Genomic DNA, 15,744 nt, shown 5'->3' with positions numbered 1-15,744 from the left:
CGGATGCGGTCCACTTTATAGATGTTACAGTTGTTGTAAAGTGATACAAATGAAGTGATCCTGATTCGTTCATGTGGAGACATGTGAGTGGGGTGTCCTATGCAACGAGTTTGTATAAGATCGGACCAAGAAATAAAGTCACTCTTACTCTATAACGTTGTTTATTGTTTAAAACTAACTATTTCAAAGCAATGACCTAAGTAACTTGACCCGAAGCCTGAGCTAACTATGAACTCCTGTTTATTTGCGATTATCCTTAGATTTGCATGGGTGAGGGTTGGCTCAACAGCGCCGGCTTAATAAGCCTCTTATTTTAGGGGTAAGGCCAAGTAGATAGCTGGGAACATAAGGTGTAAGATAAAATTCACTCCTACCCGCTTTTAGGGATATAGAGAAGTTGTTCCCTTAAATGCTAACTCCAGGCCTTGAACAAAGGACCCCACTCTCTCATTGGCCCGAGAGGAACACGGTTTGGTGATTGGATCACAAACTAATTGTTCATTAGAAGATCAGTGGGATTTAAGGAACAAGATGTAATCTTGGGGGTAAAACAACTTTTGACCCAGCCATTATTACAAACAACTTGTGAATGGTTGACTTACTGATTATGGTTATATCAAGTAAACACAAATATATCTACAGTGAAGAGAGTACAACTACTGAACTTTAATGGAGTAACCCGGTAGTTAACCAATGTTGGTTAATTAGGTTAAAGAGTTTAGCCGATTAATATCAGATTATTGAAGCCAATGATCTCTAGGTCCATTAGGTCCCCTTACTAGCTCACAAACGGATTAAACATTAGAATGACGTGATGAGAAAATTTGAAGTGTTCAAATTTGAATTAAGGGAATTAGTAATTATATACAATATAATTACACGTTTAATTGTCGAATTAAACAAAATTAGAGAATTGGATAATATTTAAATACGATTTAAATATTAAAATTACATGAATGGGGATTCATGTTCGTGGAATTGGTGGTGTAAATAATTGAATATTGGCTATTAAATTATTTAAATTAATTATATTTAAAATTAATCATTTGAATTAATTTATATTTAAAATTAGAAATTTGAATTTTTGGAATATTCAAATATTAAATTCAACTTTAGTTTTAATTCAATTTTTCTAAAAATTTAATTAAAGAAAATTGGATTTAAATTAAAAATTTGGAAAAACCCAATTTAGTGGGTTTCTCCATCTTTTGACACTCACAATTCCATTTTAGTTCATTCATTTATGTGAAGTTGGTTCAACTTGTTGGGTTTTATGTCCTAAAACTCGTGGTTTGTAAACAATAGAACTTATTCTGAAAATTTAATAAGTTGTTATTGAATAGATGTTTTTCTTATTATAAATCCAATAAATCTAAAAGTCTCTTGACTATTACATGAGTACTTGAACTTTATGTGGAGACATAAAAGTAGATCAGGTTCGAGTAAATAGTCAAAATGATCTATAGTATATGAATAAGGTTAGATGCCTTATTCTGGTAACATTATTGGATGTGGCCTACTCTGTAGTTGTTACAGAGAGTTGTAAAGTGTTATAAACGAAGTGATCCTAATTCATACATGTTATGACATGAGGAGTGGGGGCGTCCCTGTGCAAAAGGGTTTGTACAAGATCGGACCACGAAATCAGTCACTATTACTTTATAAACGCTGCTTACTGTTTAAGACTGATTATTTCAAAGTGATGACCTAGGTAACTTGACCTTAATCCTGAGCTAACTATGAACTCCTGTTTATTCGAAATTATTCTTAGATTTGCATAGGTGAAGGTTGGCTCAACAGCGCTGGTAACCTCCCATTTTAGGAGTAAGACCAAATAGATAGCTGAGGACATAGGGTGCAAGATGAAATTCACTCCTACCTGCTGTTAAGGATAGTAGAGAGGTTGTTCCCTTAAGTGTTGATTCTGGATCTTGAACAAGGGGCCCCACCCTCTCATTGGCTCAAGAGGGGCTCGGTTTTGTTGATTGGATCACAAAACAATTGTTCATTAGAGGATCAGGAGGACTTAAGGAATAAGAGAAAATTTCAAGGGTAAAATAGAGATTCGACCCAGTCATTATTACGAACAACCTGTGAAAGGGTTAACTTACTAATCATGGTTATATCGAGTGGACATAATATATCTACAGCGAGGGGAGTTCAACTATGAGCTTTAGTGGAGTGACCCATTAGTTAACGAATGGGGGTGAGTTCGATCTAATGAGTTTAGATGATTAATCTCGGATCATTGGAGCCCATAATCTGTAGGTCCGTGAGGCCCCCCTACTAGCTCAGAAATGGATTAGCTCTAGAGTAGCATGATAAGTTAATTTGAAACGTTCAAATTAAAATTAAACGGAATTGAAAAATAAATATTTAAGTATGATTTAAATATATGAAGATGGATTTGTGTAAAATTAATTTAATATTGGATATTAAATTAATTAGATTTAAATAATTATTTATTAATTTTAATAGAAAATTAATTTATAAAAATAATTTGTAAAATCAATAAATTTTGATTTTAGAATCAAATGTGATTTTTAAATCAAATTTAGATTTTGGAAATAGAAAAATACACAAATGAAAAATTGAGTTTTTCCATCTTCATCTTCAAGTAGCTCACACTAAACCTACCATCTTGAGCTTCAATTACTCCAAGCATGAGTTGCATCTCATGTAGTCATTCTCATTGCATGATGGTCTGCAATATATTGAAGAGATTTGAGTGAATTTGAGGCAGTGAAATCACAAGAATTTTTTTAAAAAATTCGGTTGAAGAAGGAGTACTTCATTGGGTTGCTGTTGTGAGTATTCTCCAAGTTCCCTTGATTCCAGCTTATTTTGAGTCCCACAACTCAATCTAGAGCACTAAGAGAATAGTATAGAAGAACTTGTAGTGGTCTGCACAAAGATTTGGAAAGGTTTTGCAACTGGAAATTGAGATTTCAAGAGTTCTTCAAAGGCAATATTTGAAACCCATTTATTTCTGTTATAGCATGTTTTCATTTCCGCCAAAATTAATGAATTAAAGTGTTTATCAATCCTTGCCACTTCAGTTACGTGATGATACAATCCAACACAATTTTCTATGCAATTTGATTGCACTAATTAAGCTGAATAAAACTCAGTTGATTCAGCTGAGAGGGAGAGACATGCAAAAGAAAATTCTGTTGATTTTTGCTGAAGAAGTGTTCTTATTTTGAGAAGAAAAATCAATGATTTCTCCTTCAAAATCCCTAAAATTCAAACTCATTTTGAATCTCATAATTCAAGGTCCAAGAGAATAGTAGGGAAGATCAAGTGATGGTCTAGTACACTTGAGTCAAGAATCAAGCTGAATTTGAAGTTGAAGATGAGGTCTTCAAAGGTATATCTTCAAATCCTATTTTAGTTTATGAACATGTTTACTTAAATACTAAAATTGATGAATTAGAATGTTTAATAATTCTGTTTGCTTCTGCTACTTGCATGATAACTCGAACAATAAAAAGATTAAAAGAGGGAAAAAACACTCACACAATCCGATGACCCAACCCGACCCAACCTGAAAATATTGGGTTGACCCTTCAAAATAGAATGGATAGGGTTGAGTGTAAGGCCAACCTAAATTTTTGGTTGTTCCAAAAAACAACTCTAACCCGATTCAACCCGAAACCCCTCCTTGGGATGGATTTGTGAAAAGGACTTGAAAATATTTTTCAACTACTAAATTGCCACCAAAATAAGAATGGATATAAAGACAAAAATTGTGGGATCACAAAAGGGTGTGAATAAATTTCATTGACAGAGTTAATTGAGGATATTTCAACCTAGATATAAGAGTCTCTCTTTTTGAAAAGCTATTTTTTAGTTTTCAAAATTTTCCGTTGTTAGAAAGTAAATAATAAAATAAGAAATTTGGAGGTGGAAATAGTGTCTATATATTTAGTATTAAAAAACAAAATGGTTATCAATAGAGCCTTAACTTTTATGAGCTGAAAATTTAGGTAAATTCATATCTTTATGTTATGTCGGTTTAGTTTATTAAAAAAACCGTTAATCTCAATCTCAATTTTAAGTAATAATTTTTAAATTTTGAAGCGTAAGATTGTCGTATTTTGCAATGGAAGGACCAAAAGGAAATATAAGTAAAATTTAGGGAACTAATTTCATTGTTTCGTTTTTGTTTCTTCAAGGTGACATTTTCTTCAAGCATAAGGTTTTAATCATATTTGAAATTAACTCAAAGCAAAGTAAAAATAAAAATCAGATTACATTGTTGATCTAACATCTCAAGCTAAGAAAGTGCATTATTCTTTGTTTGAGATGGGGCAAAATAATTTAAGACTTGCCTGAATGACCCTAAACATGTAAGCAACATAAGACAGCTAAAACAAAGCTCTATGACCTAGGTTTACCAAAAGAAACCTTAAACTAACTTATGGTCATTAATTTGAAGGACTATAACTCTCATGTCTATCGATACCATAATAGTATGACCATATGTTGGCTAAAAGTAACCTAAAAGATTGTGAACAAACATTAAAAGTAAAGTTTTCATTAAGCATCCGAGAGTTGAAGTCATCATGCAAGTAACCAAGGACTTTATAACCATCCAATATACTTATAGAAAAATTGACTTTTTTGAAAAAAAAAAACAAAACTTTCAGATGAATACTTTATCTTGAGAGTTTGTCATAAATAAAATAGAGTGCATTTCGACACAATTTCAATTAAACTACAAGTTTTATTTATTCTTGAATGGTTACAAATTTCTTGGAATGGTTGGTTAGTCTAAGATTCAATTCTCGGATTTATAGAAATTTTTATGTAATTTTCAATTTTAAAATTTTTTAATGTTAAAGATCACTATTTTTAACTTATTTTCAAATAACTCAACTATGCCACACGAAAAATTAAATGGATTAGAAGCAGTGCTGTTATATATGATCAATTTTTTTTCTTTACATAATTTTGCATCTCAAGTAGTAAGAAAAATAAATTTTAGATGATAATAATATGTATCATCCACGTAATAACGATAAGATCTTCATGACAAATTTACCCTAAACCCATATCATCTCAAGTTGTCGATTTCAAAATTGTTTTGAAATTTTTGAAATTGAGCTCTATATGTCTTGTTTGTTAAACAAGTCATTTAGATCCAAATTCTCAAAAGTTTCATCATAATATTCTTCTTAATATAATTTAATATTGAATTTGAACCATAGATGGAAGAAAAATTTAAACAAAATGGTAAAAGTCACGTTTTGGAGGAAAAAAAGTTCAATATTAAATTCATATTGTGGAAAGAGTGTGGGAAACAAGACTAGAGACCTTGTAAGAGTCAATATATATTAGTTGATGTGAATGGGTTAGTTCCATTCAATTTCAATGGACTTTTACACAAAATCCAAATCAATTAACCAAACATTACTTCCAATTCCAACAACCACAACTCATTTTCAAGCACCCCACAAAATAGTAACAAAATTACATCAAATTAGTAAAGTTTAAAAGCTTAAAACACAATCTTGCCAAAACATTTTAAGAAAAAATAACTTAAAAAAAGACTATAATGGTATGTATCATACCAAATGTTAGTTTAATTTTTCAATACCCATTTTGAGTTAACACAATAATAGATTTTTTTCAAAAATTAAAAGAAATGTTTGAGCCTCCAACTTCAAGTAAGTGTAAACTCTTATAACCCACTTGTGACTCCAATTATAATAATTGATGTTTTAAACTATTATAACTTACATTAATTGCAACATTACTATTTAAAATCATTTTGTATTTATAACTTTTACTATTTCTTACCAATCTTTATTTTTCTTTTTGTTATAGTATTTAATATTTTCTATTTAAACTAAAATAGTCTGCATCCCTAAAAAACATACTATTATAACTTGAATTAAAATAATATACACCCAAGTAAAGACTATTATAGCCCACGAATTATAATAACCACTTACTATAATAACTAACTCATACCTCAAAAACCCTTAAAAATTTTAAATCTACACCACATATGGTTTGAACCAAAAAAACAAAAGAAAATGAGAAATTATAATGATGCTTTTGTTAGGTATACCATGACCCATAGATCCACTTCACTTGAAAAGTTGAAAATTTTATTTCTCTATGAAAGAAATAGAGGAGTTAATTATTACTGCTTGAGATCTTGGCCCATCTCAACATTCTAGAATCATAATTTTGCAAGAAAAAAAAAACAGGGTATCAAGCATCTGGCTTTATATAGAAGGCAGAGGAATTCTATGTTTCTCTGTCTTGAAGTCCCAAAAACAGAGCAATACAAACAGAGAGCTTCTAAATCTCCCACTCACATGGCCGGAATCTCTCCGCTCTCAGCCACCCACTTCCTCTTTCTCTCTTTCCTCCTCTCCTCTGCCATGGCTTTCGCTATAGGCGAAGATGAATACTCCTTTGGAAGAACATTGGACAGAAAACTTTTGGGTCTTAGAAAAGAGAAGCTCAGCCACTTGCGTCTTTACTGGCACGACGTTCAAAGTGGCAAAAACCCAACCTCAGTCCAAATCGTGCCCCCTGTTTCCAACACGTCAAGGACTGGATTCGGTGCGGTCCAAATGATCGACAACCCATTGACAGCAACTTCAGATCCGAAGTCCAAACTGTGGGGAAGAGCACAGGGACTTTACGCGGCAGCTTCGCAAGACAAATCTGGGCTGTTAATGGCGATGAATTTCGCGTTTGTGAGTGGGAAATACAACGGAAGCTCCATCACCATATTTGGAAGAAACCCATTTATGGAGAAAGTGAGAGAGATGCCTGTGATCGGTGGAAGTGGGCTGTTCAGATTTGCGAGAGGATATGCGGAAGCCAGAACCAGCAAGATTGATTTCTACACAGGGGATGCTGTTATTGAATATAACATTTACGTACTTCATTATTGAATTCTGCTTCATCAGTGAATTCAGCCTTCTGGGATGCTGCTGTTACATTTTTTTTTTTAAACTTTCAATGAATTCATCAGTGAATTCAGCTTTCTGGGATGCTATCATTGAATATAACAAATTTTTTTCTTTTTTTTTTACTTTCAATAATTTTCTTTCCGTATTGAACTTTGATCTGCGGGTCGTTTTGAGCCATCAACAAGGTAGGAACCATCCAGCTGTTACACCCGTCGAGTCTAATCAGCTGTGGCCAACCTTAATCGATTCGAGTCTATTGTTGTCTATAATATTCTATAAGTGATTGTTTGGTGTGTTAAGTTGAGATAAAATGTCTAGAGTTTACATGGTATTTATATGTTGTGTTGGAATATAAAGTTATTTGGCATGAGTTTATATGCCTGCGATATCTGATGCAATTTTTTGAACTCTAAATAATATGCTTTTATGATTTCTATTTTTGTTTTGAAACTTTTTTATTCAATAATTCTATCCATCTTTATTTGAATAAAATATGGATTATAATTTTTTTTAGTTCGTAAAACTTTCCTTCTTCTTTTGACTATGAACAACAATTAACTCATTAATTTTCTTGTAGAAATATGGTTAAATAAAATGAGAAACTAAAGCAAAATTAAAACTTTTGATTCTAGCTCATTTTTCTCTATGAATTTCATTATCATCTTTTTCTTTTTCTTCTCCTTCATATTGTTGCTTTATATTTTACTATGTCATGATTTTTTTTTAATTAAATCTCCCTCATCATCGTAACAACCAATGAAACGTCACCACATTTCTTTAATTGTTTCACTTTCATTTCCTCTAAATTTGGGAGATTATTAGAGAACAAATCTTTATTTTTCACTAATTTTTGCTGGAAAATGTTCCAGAAAAAAAAAATTTCATTTTACAATTTTTTTTGTCATATGTTACATATTTTTCAACTACATACATACTTTTTGTCTAAATATTTTTAACATTCAATTGATATATGAATTCATTACGTATAAAATATTACACTTAATGTAGACAAAATAATATTTTTTATATAATCAATAACCCTACAACAAATTTTAACAGTCATCAGTCTTATAGTAGTCAGAAGTGGTTGTCAAAGTTGATTGTCGAAGATGATTTTTGTTGGAGTTTGTGGTCGGAGGTAGTTGTCGGAGCCTGAATTTGGTCACATGAAGGTGTATTGGAGTTGGTTGTTGAAGTTTATTATTAGAGATGGTTTTTGAATCCCAGAGTTGGTCGGACGTCGAAGTTGATCATCGAATATGATTTTCGTTGGAGATTGTAGTCGGAGGTGACTGTCGGAGTCCGAAGTTAGTCACATGAAGGTTGTATTAGAGCTGGTTTTCGAAGTTTGTCATCGAAGGTAGTTGTCGAACCCTCGAGTTGGGCGTCATAGTTGCTCGCTCAAAGGTGATTTTCATCAAAGTTTGTAGTCGGAGGTTGTTGTCGGAGTTGGTCATCGAAGTTTGTTGTCGAAGCCAATTGGTCGTCGGAGTTAGTAGCACGAAGGTGATCGTCGGAGTTGAGTCACCAGAGGTGGTTGTCGAAGGCCAGAATTGGTCGTCAGAGTTGATCGCGAGAAGGTTTTTGAAGTTTGGAGTTGGTCACCAGAGCTATCAACGGAGGTGGTTGTTGGAGTCCAGATTTTTGTTGTCGAAATTGTCATCGGAGGTGGTTGATGGAGCCCGGAGTTAGTTGCCGGAGTTTCCATCGGAGGTGGTTGTTGGAGCCCGGGGTTGGTTGCTAGAATTGTCATCAAAGGTGGTTGTTAGAACCCGAAGTTAGTTCTCAGAGTGTGACAGCGACTGATGAGTTGAGCCATTGAAAACATGGGAAGAAGGGAGAGTTGGGGTGAGTTGGTAAAAGAAACTCAACTTCACCAACATTTAAATTTGGTGGGTGAAACAATGAATTGGTATATTATACCAATTCAATTCAATTCAACTCGTGTTCGTGAGCTAAACACCCCCTAAACTACGTCCAATGTTGGTGCGAGGATCTTGCACGTGTTTGTGGTCGAAGGCTCCTTGTGGGCTTGACTTTCGGCTCACTTTTTTCAAGTATGGATTTTCTCTCTGAGTTGACTTGTGTGAGAGTTCCTCGCACCGTTATAGTGTTGAGCCTATTAATTTCCAAATTTTCAAATTTTGATTTATTTTTTAAATTATTGATCAAAGGTAGATAATAAAACAAGAAATTGGTTTTTTGTATCTACTTTTTAGAACGGATCTTTCTTATATCCAATTGAGTTTTTTATTTTTTTTTTCAATTTAAAAGTGTTAGTAATTTTCAAAAATTAAATAAAAAAACCATTTTCAAAAGTAGGTTTTTTAGTTTTATTTTCAACTAATACCATGTTTCCCCTCCTTAAAAATACCCCAAAAAAATCATTTTCAAAAATAGGTTTTTTTTTCCGATTAATAACATGCTTCCCTTTCCTTTACAAAAATTATTAAAAAAAAAAAAAAACTAAAAATTGTCACATGGCAATTTTTTATTAGACAACTACTATTACTGCACAAAGATAATACAGTCTAGACGATGCTTAAATTTTTCTTTATACAATTTGCAAGGAAGTTGTAAAGTACAAAAAAATTAATGTTTTTCATTAGTTGGCTCACCAAAGGGTAAATGTAATTGTAATATATATTTGTAATTCTATAAAATATTGCAATACATCTAATTATAAACTTAAAAGTGTTATTCACTGGAATTACTTTCATATTTTATACAAAAAAATGATAAAAATGTCGAAAACATGTCTTTTTTTTTTTTACTATTTCAGAAAATATATATTTTCACACTTCAGGCTTTCAACTCCACACAAATTCTCTTTTTCCTTTTATTTCTTTTCCATTTTATTATCACGATTTCCATACTTTATTTGAAATTTAAAGGTAAATAATGTCGATTTTATCACGTATGATGTGTGGATAGAAATATCATTTATGCTCACAAATGCTATTGCGTCGATCCTTTTTGTCGATGTATGATGCGTGGGTAGAAATGATATTTCTATCCACGAAGGATGTTGCATTGGTAGAATTATATCTTGAGTGGGTAGAAATGAAATTTTTGTTTACATTTTTTATTTGTGGCGACGCAACGTCAAAATGCGTAGACAGAAACTCTGTCGACAGACTTCTCCCCATGTTGCTTGCCCACGCAAAAAAATCGACAGAAGCTTTATCCATGCTTTTTTTAAGATCTATTGATATTTTTTTGCATCGACAGAAATAAAAATTCTTATAGTGATAGCTGATCACATATGGGTTAAAAGTAACCTAAAAGGTCGAGAACAAAGATTTAAAAATAAAGTTTACACAAAAAATCCATTACATATCCTCGAGTGCTTACAAGATTTTTTTCTTGAATTTTTTTCCCAAGTTGTTCCAACATACCATAAATGATAAACTATACTTCATTTAGAGTAAATTCCGATACAATTCCACTGAAACTACGAGTTTCATTTACACTTGAATATATGATTATAAGAGTCGAGTAAATTTTGACACAATTCTACTTAAACTATGACTTTCATTTACACTTGAATATATGGTTATAAAACTCTTACGTTGATTGGTTCGGAGAAGATTTCAATCCTCGAATTTATAGTTTCTTTCTTTCTTTATTTTTTTTTAATTTTCAATTTTAAACCTTTGTTTTCAATATTAAGGTTACTTTTAACTCATTTTCAAATTGTATTTGAGCTCAACTATATCATAGAAAAGATTATATACACTAATAATATTGTTTATTAGAAATGATCTATTAAACAACTTAGTTTATATATGATTAAACTTTTTTACATAACTTTGCATCTCTTGGAAAAAGAAAAATAAATTTTAGATGATAATGATAAGGTCTCCATGATAAATTTCCATTACCCCCTTATCATCTCAAGTTGCATTGAGATATTAAATCAATAAGTTACTATAATTTTTACTTTCTTTGGATTGATTTCAAATTTGTTTTGAATTCTTTAAATTGAGCTATATATGTCAAGCAAGTATTTTAGATCCAAATTCTCAAAGGTTCCATAATATTCTTCTCGATATAATTTATCATCTTAGATTGAATTTGAACTTTAGATGGAAGGATGAAATAAAAAATTAAGGTCTCGTTTGGTAACCATTTCGATCTTGTTGGTAACCATTTGATTTTTTATTTTTGTCTTTGAAAATTAAGGTTACTCCAGCCACATTTTTTACATTGATTTGCATCTTTTTAAGTACAATGGTTGAATTCTTTACCAAATTCCAAAAACAAAACCAACTTTTTGAAAGCTACTTTTTTTTAGTTTTCAAATTTTGGCTTGGTTGTTTAAATCATTGGTGAAAAGATATAACAAAGAAAGATATTTGGAGGTGAAAATAGTGTCCATAGGCTTACTTTGAAAAAAAAAATAAAAAATAAAATGGTTACCAAACGGGGTCTTCGTTTTTTGTTTTTGGTTTTTGAAAATTAAACCTACGTCTTCCCTATTTCTTACAATGATTTGTATTTTCCTTGAGTACAATAGTCGAATTCTTAGTAAAATTCCAAAGACAAAAGCAATTTAAAATATATTTTTTTTAATTTTCAAATTTTGGCTTAATTTTTTAAATCATTGATAAAAAGTAGATAGCAAATAAAGAAATTTGGAGGTAAAGTAGTCTTTATAGGCTTAACTTTCAAAAACAAAAATAAAAACAACAAAATGGTTACCAAACGAGATCTAAACAATTAAAAATACTTTGTCAAAATTTTCAATCTTCATATAATCAAAATGATTTTGGGAACTAAAAAGAAAACAATTCCCTTAATTCAACGATATGAGAGTGAAGATCCAAACGTTAGGTATAAAATTTAATTAATGATTATTTTTAGATATGCTATTTCTCCTTTAAAATGTATTACAAACTCCTTTAAATGGATTAATTAGATTTTTGGGGTTGAATTTTATTTTAATTAGTTAAAAGGGGTAGTTTTCAACTTATTTAGGTAAATGGGTTTTTTTTTTTTTTTTTTTTGTCTTTGTTCGAATGCGTCTCTTTCTAAATATTTTATTATTTTTTTCGTGCACGAATGTGTCTCTTGAAAAAAAAAGGAATATATCTCTTGCATTAAAAAAAAATAAGAATACATCTCTACAAGAAAAAAATTTTACTTTTATTTTTTTTATTCGGTTAACAACCCTAAAAACAACTCTTTCATTACTTATGTTTTTTTTACAGTAATATTCCATTTGTTTAATTATAAATCATTGTTATCTAAAATCAACCATCTCACTAATCTCGTTTTTTATTTTAATAATAATATTATTAGTTTTTTAACCGTATAAATAATAATGTTACTTTGAGATTAAGAAATTTCTATGATTGATTTGATATATTCAATATTAATTTTTAATTTCAACTTATTATTTATGTTTAAAGTTGTTAGAAACTTATGAAAAAATATAGATATTAACTTTCAACTATTGTAAATAATATTCAAGTTTCTTTATGATGTGTTGTAGACTACAAGTACATTTTCATGTTTGAATTTCATTAATAAATTTAACTATATGTACAATTTTCTTTATTCACGACTAGAAGAAGATCCTCTATTACGCCTAAATCGATCATGTTGAGTCACATAGTGTCCATGATCACCACGACCTCTTATATTTGATGGTTGGCTTTCCTCTGTAAAGTGTATACCCTCACCACAATGTCCGTATGTCACATACTGGTCATGGACATATGAATGGACATGTGAAGGTTGTCCTTCTTCCATACTTAGTGTACTGAGGGTTGTTGGAAAAAATTCAAATGTTGAGGGAGAGGACATCATGGAAGTATATGTAAAATGATCGAGTGGGGTTGATGGATATTCATTCCGAACATTAGGTCGAATAGGAACATTCTGATGTCTTGTTGGATCACCTTGTTCTTCTATTGAAACATCACCATCGAAATATCGCATTCAATATATAGACTTGAGTCTACGCAAGGCTCTTTTAGCAGATAATGTCAAATTTGGAAGCTCGGCCTGAAAAAAAATTAAATAACAAGTTAATGATTTTAAAATTTATTTTGGTGTACAACGAAGAAATAAAATCAAACAATCCTAGTAAACAATAAACTCATACCAAGAAGTGATAGGATACTTCTGCTTTCGTTATGTATCGCCTGCTCACAGTGGAATACCATTCAATATATCCAGGCCCAATATCTACACCGTTGTTAAAGGAGGTCCATTAACAACCAAACTTTGGCAATTTTCCCAAATTAAAATTTGAGGAGCCAAATATGCAATCCAGTCTCGCTCATGCCTGCCCCTTAGATCGTATGAATGAAGTTGGACGTCTATATTGCAAGGTTGAGAAATTTGTTGCAACATCTCAAATTGACGCATCACATGATCTGGGTGATGCCACTCCACAACGAAAAAACATATGAGTGGACATTTGAATATACATATCTCATTACCATTGAGACAATATGGCAGCAATAGTTAGATGAGATGATTGTATGGCTCCCAAATAATCTGCATGCATATGTGTCAAAATATGAATGAACCAGAAGATTAAAGTATTATCAATATATGATATATGAATGAATAAAATATTACCTGGTTAGACATATGCGTATCCAGTATGTACCTATACATAGAACATGCATCGATGCTCTAATTATAGAATAGTTATCATTCCATCTACAACAATCACAAGTTGAATTTTAGCTATTAATATTTATAATGAACAAAACAATAATGAGGTAAATATGCTTACCGTACTGCAAGTTTTCTAACTCGTGAATCGTCGGGATAAATAGTAGGGAAGTTAGGACCAGACCAACATTTTTTATCGGGGATGGGCTCGAATTGGGGTGAATAACATGTCAGATAAGTGGGAATTTTGTAATAGTCTTCAATGTAGTAAAAGTAGTCTACCCCAATGGTCTTACACGCAACCATAGTGTGAGAACAAGGGATTCCATAATTCTGCCACTTATTACATGTGCATGTTCTTTCACTTAATTTTATTCGGTGTGTGGTTCCACCCTTTAGTGTTATTGGGTTGATTGAGGTAGTGACGTTATACAACCCTGTTCGATGGTCAAATATGTTGACGAAATGTTTAGTTGCACGTTGTTCCCAACGAGTTATTTTCTTTACCATATACCTATGACAAATACGACAATTACTTAGAATACCTCTACAGTTAGTATAAAAACATGGGTAACTAAGATGTGAATAATTTACCTTATGCAACACTCTCCTGATTCAAGAGCAGTCTCTATTTCTACACGACGAGTGGCGAAATAAGTAATAGTTCGATAGGATGTTACTTGGACTAGTGCAGTGATGAGTAGTATTTTGGCTCATTTCATAATAGCATTTGTACTTTTGACCACATTCGTGGTTAGCCACCCATAACGATGACCACCATCATGTGACTATGTCCACTACTTAGGATCTATGGAAGCAAAATATCGTAAGCAATTAGGGTTTGCTGTTTGAAGTTTAGCCATACAGTCATTAAACTTCCGAACTTGAAATTTTGATCCTGTACTATATACCAAACTCTTCAGTAGACTATTTTTATACTTATCGTTAAAATTACTTGCCATATATCGCAAGGAGAATCTGTGGTGTACTTCAATCCAACCGTTGTTAGGGTTTCTGACGGCAGATAGAATGCCTTTGTGTCTATCTGAAATTAGACATATTCCCTCCCTTCCATGCACCACATGATCCCATAAATTTCTCAAAAACCAACCCATGAATTAGCACTTCTCTCTGGTACAATAACGTATGCAACTGGATAGACGTGACCATTTGCATCGACTGAGATAGCTATTAATAATGTTCCTTCATACGTTCCATAAAAATGGGTTCCATCAATTTGAAGTAGCGGCATGCAATGCTTGAAACCCTCAATAACAGGTCCAAACGACCAAAACACGCTATTGAACATGACAATCCTTTCATCACAATCCACCTTATTTAGCCTTCAATGGATAACTGTACCGGAGTTCTGATTTATAATATATTCATCCATCTAGGCAGAAAATTGTTTGATTTGATCAAATCTTCGAATATCTTTGTAATTGCTTTTCTTCTTCCGTCCCACACTTTCCAGTAATTAACGGAATAACCATACTTTTTCAAGATAATATCTTGTAATGTTTTGATATCAACTGACGATTTTTTTTTTTAACTATGTTGCTTACCTCAGATGCAATTAAATCTGAGTTCAATTGATTGTGATCCTGACTCAGTCTTGCATACACATAGGAATGAGAGCCATTATACTGAGTAATTTCAAATTTACCGTGTTTTTTATGACAAACATCGCGAAGTCTCCACATGCACCCATTGCCGTATCTTTTACACCTAACATCCCATGTTATTTTCTTCGACTCAATGACTTCAAAATTTTGATGTCGAATGATTGAATAGTTTTTCATTGCATTTTTTTAAATCCAGTTTGGAATTGAATATCATCCCCTTAAGCAATGAATCAGACCCCATATTACTGTCTTCCCCCATTATCGAATAGGGTTCAATGTTTATGTCGTTCATGTCTATCTTAGTAAATGTTTCGGGGACTTCATGAATGCCATAAAATTGACCAGTAGTTGATTAGATTGATATCATCATCGTCTATTTCAACTTCTTCGTCGTTTATGGCAATAGTTGGATCACAATGCTCATCCTTCACATTATGACTTTCCAACTCAATAGTAGTTTCAACTTATTCTCTCGCTAAAGCTGGACTTAGGACACTAGGTTGGGATATATACAATTCAACTCTATTTGGAGGGTATGGAGCATTACT

The 15,744-nt window shown here is 31.9% G+C and overlaps 1 protein-coding gene across 1 annotated transcript; it reads left to right on the top strand.

Moving 5' to 3' along the window:
* Positions 1 to 6,102: 6,102 nt before the first annotated feature.
* Positions 6,103 to 7,324, top strand: LOC120088448 (dirigent protein 20-like). Its single transcript, XM_039045757.2, has one exon. The coding sequence runs from the start codon at positions 6,264 to 6,266 to the stop codon at positions 6,918 to 6,920; it is 657 nt and encodes a 218-aa protein (XP_038901685.1). The 5' UTR covers positions 6,103 to 6,263; the 3' UTR covers positions 6,921 to 7,324.
* Positions 7,325 to 15,744: the final 8,420 nt, after the last annotated feature.

This window comes from Benincasa hispida, chromosome 10 (assembly GCF_027475165.1).
Source record: "Benincasa hispida cultivar pf3 chromosome 10, pf3_genome.v1.1, whole genome shotgun sequence".
Taxonomy (NCBI): Eukaryota; Viridiplantae; Streptophyta; class Magnoliopsida; order Cucurbitales; family Cucurbitaceae; genus Benincasa; species Benincasa hispida.
Note: the sequence above shows the minus strand (reverse complement) of the source record. Positions and strands in the feature narration are given on the sequence as shown.

Bases quoted from the DNA above. Each gene is read 5' to 3' on its own strand.
- LOC120088448 (XM_039045757.2), top strand. From the start codon at position 6,264: ATGTTTCTCTGTCTTGAAGTCCCAAAAACAGAGCAATACAAACAGAGA.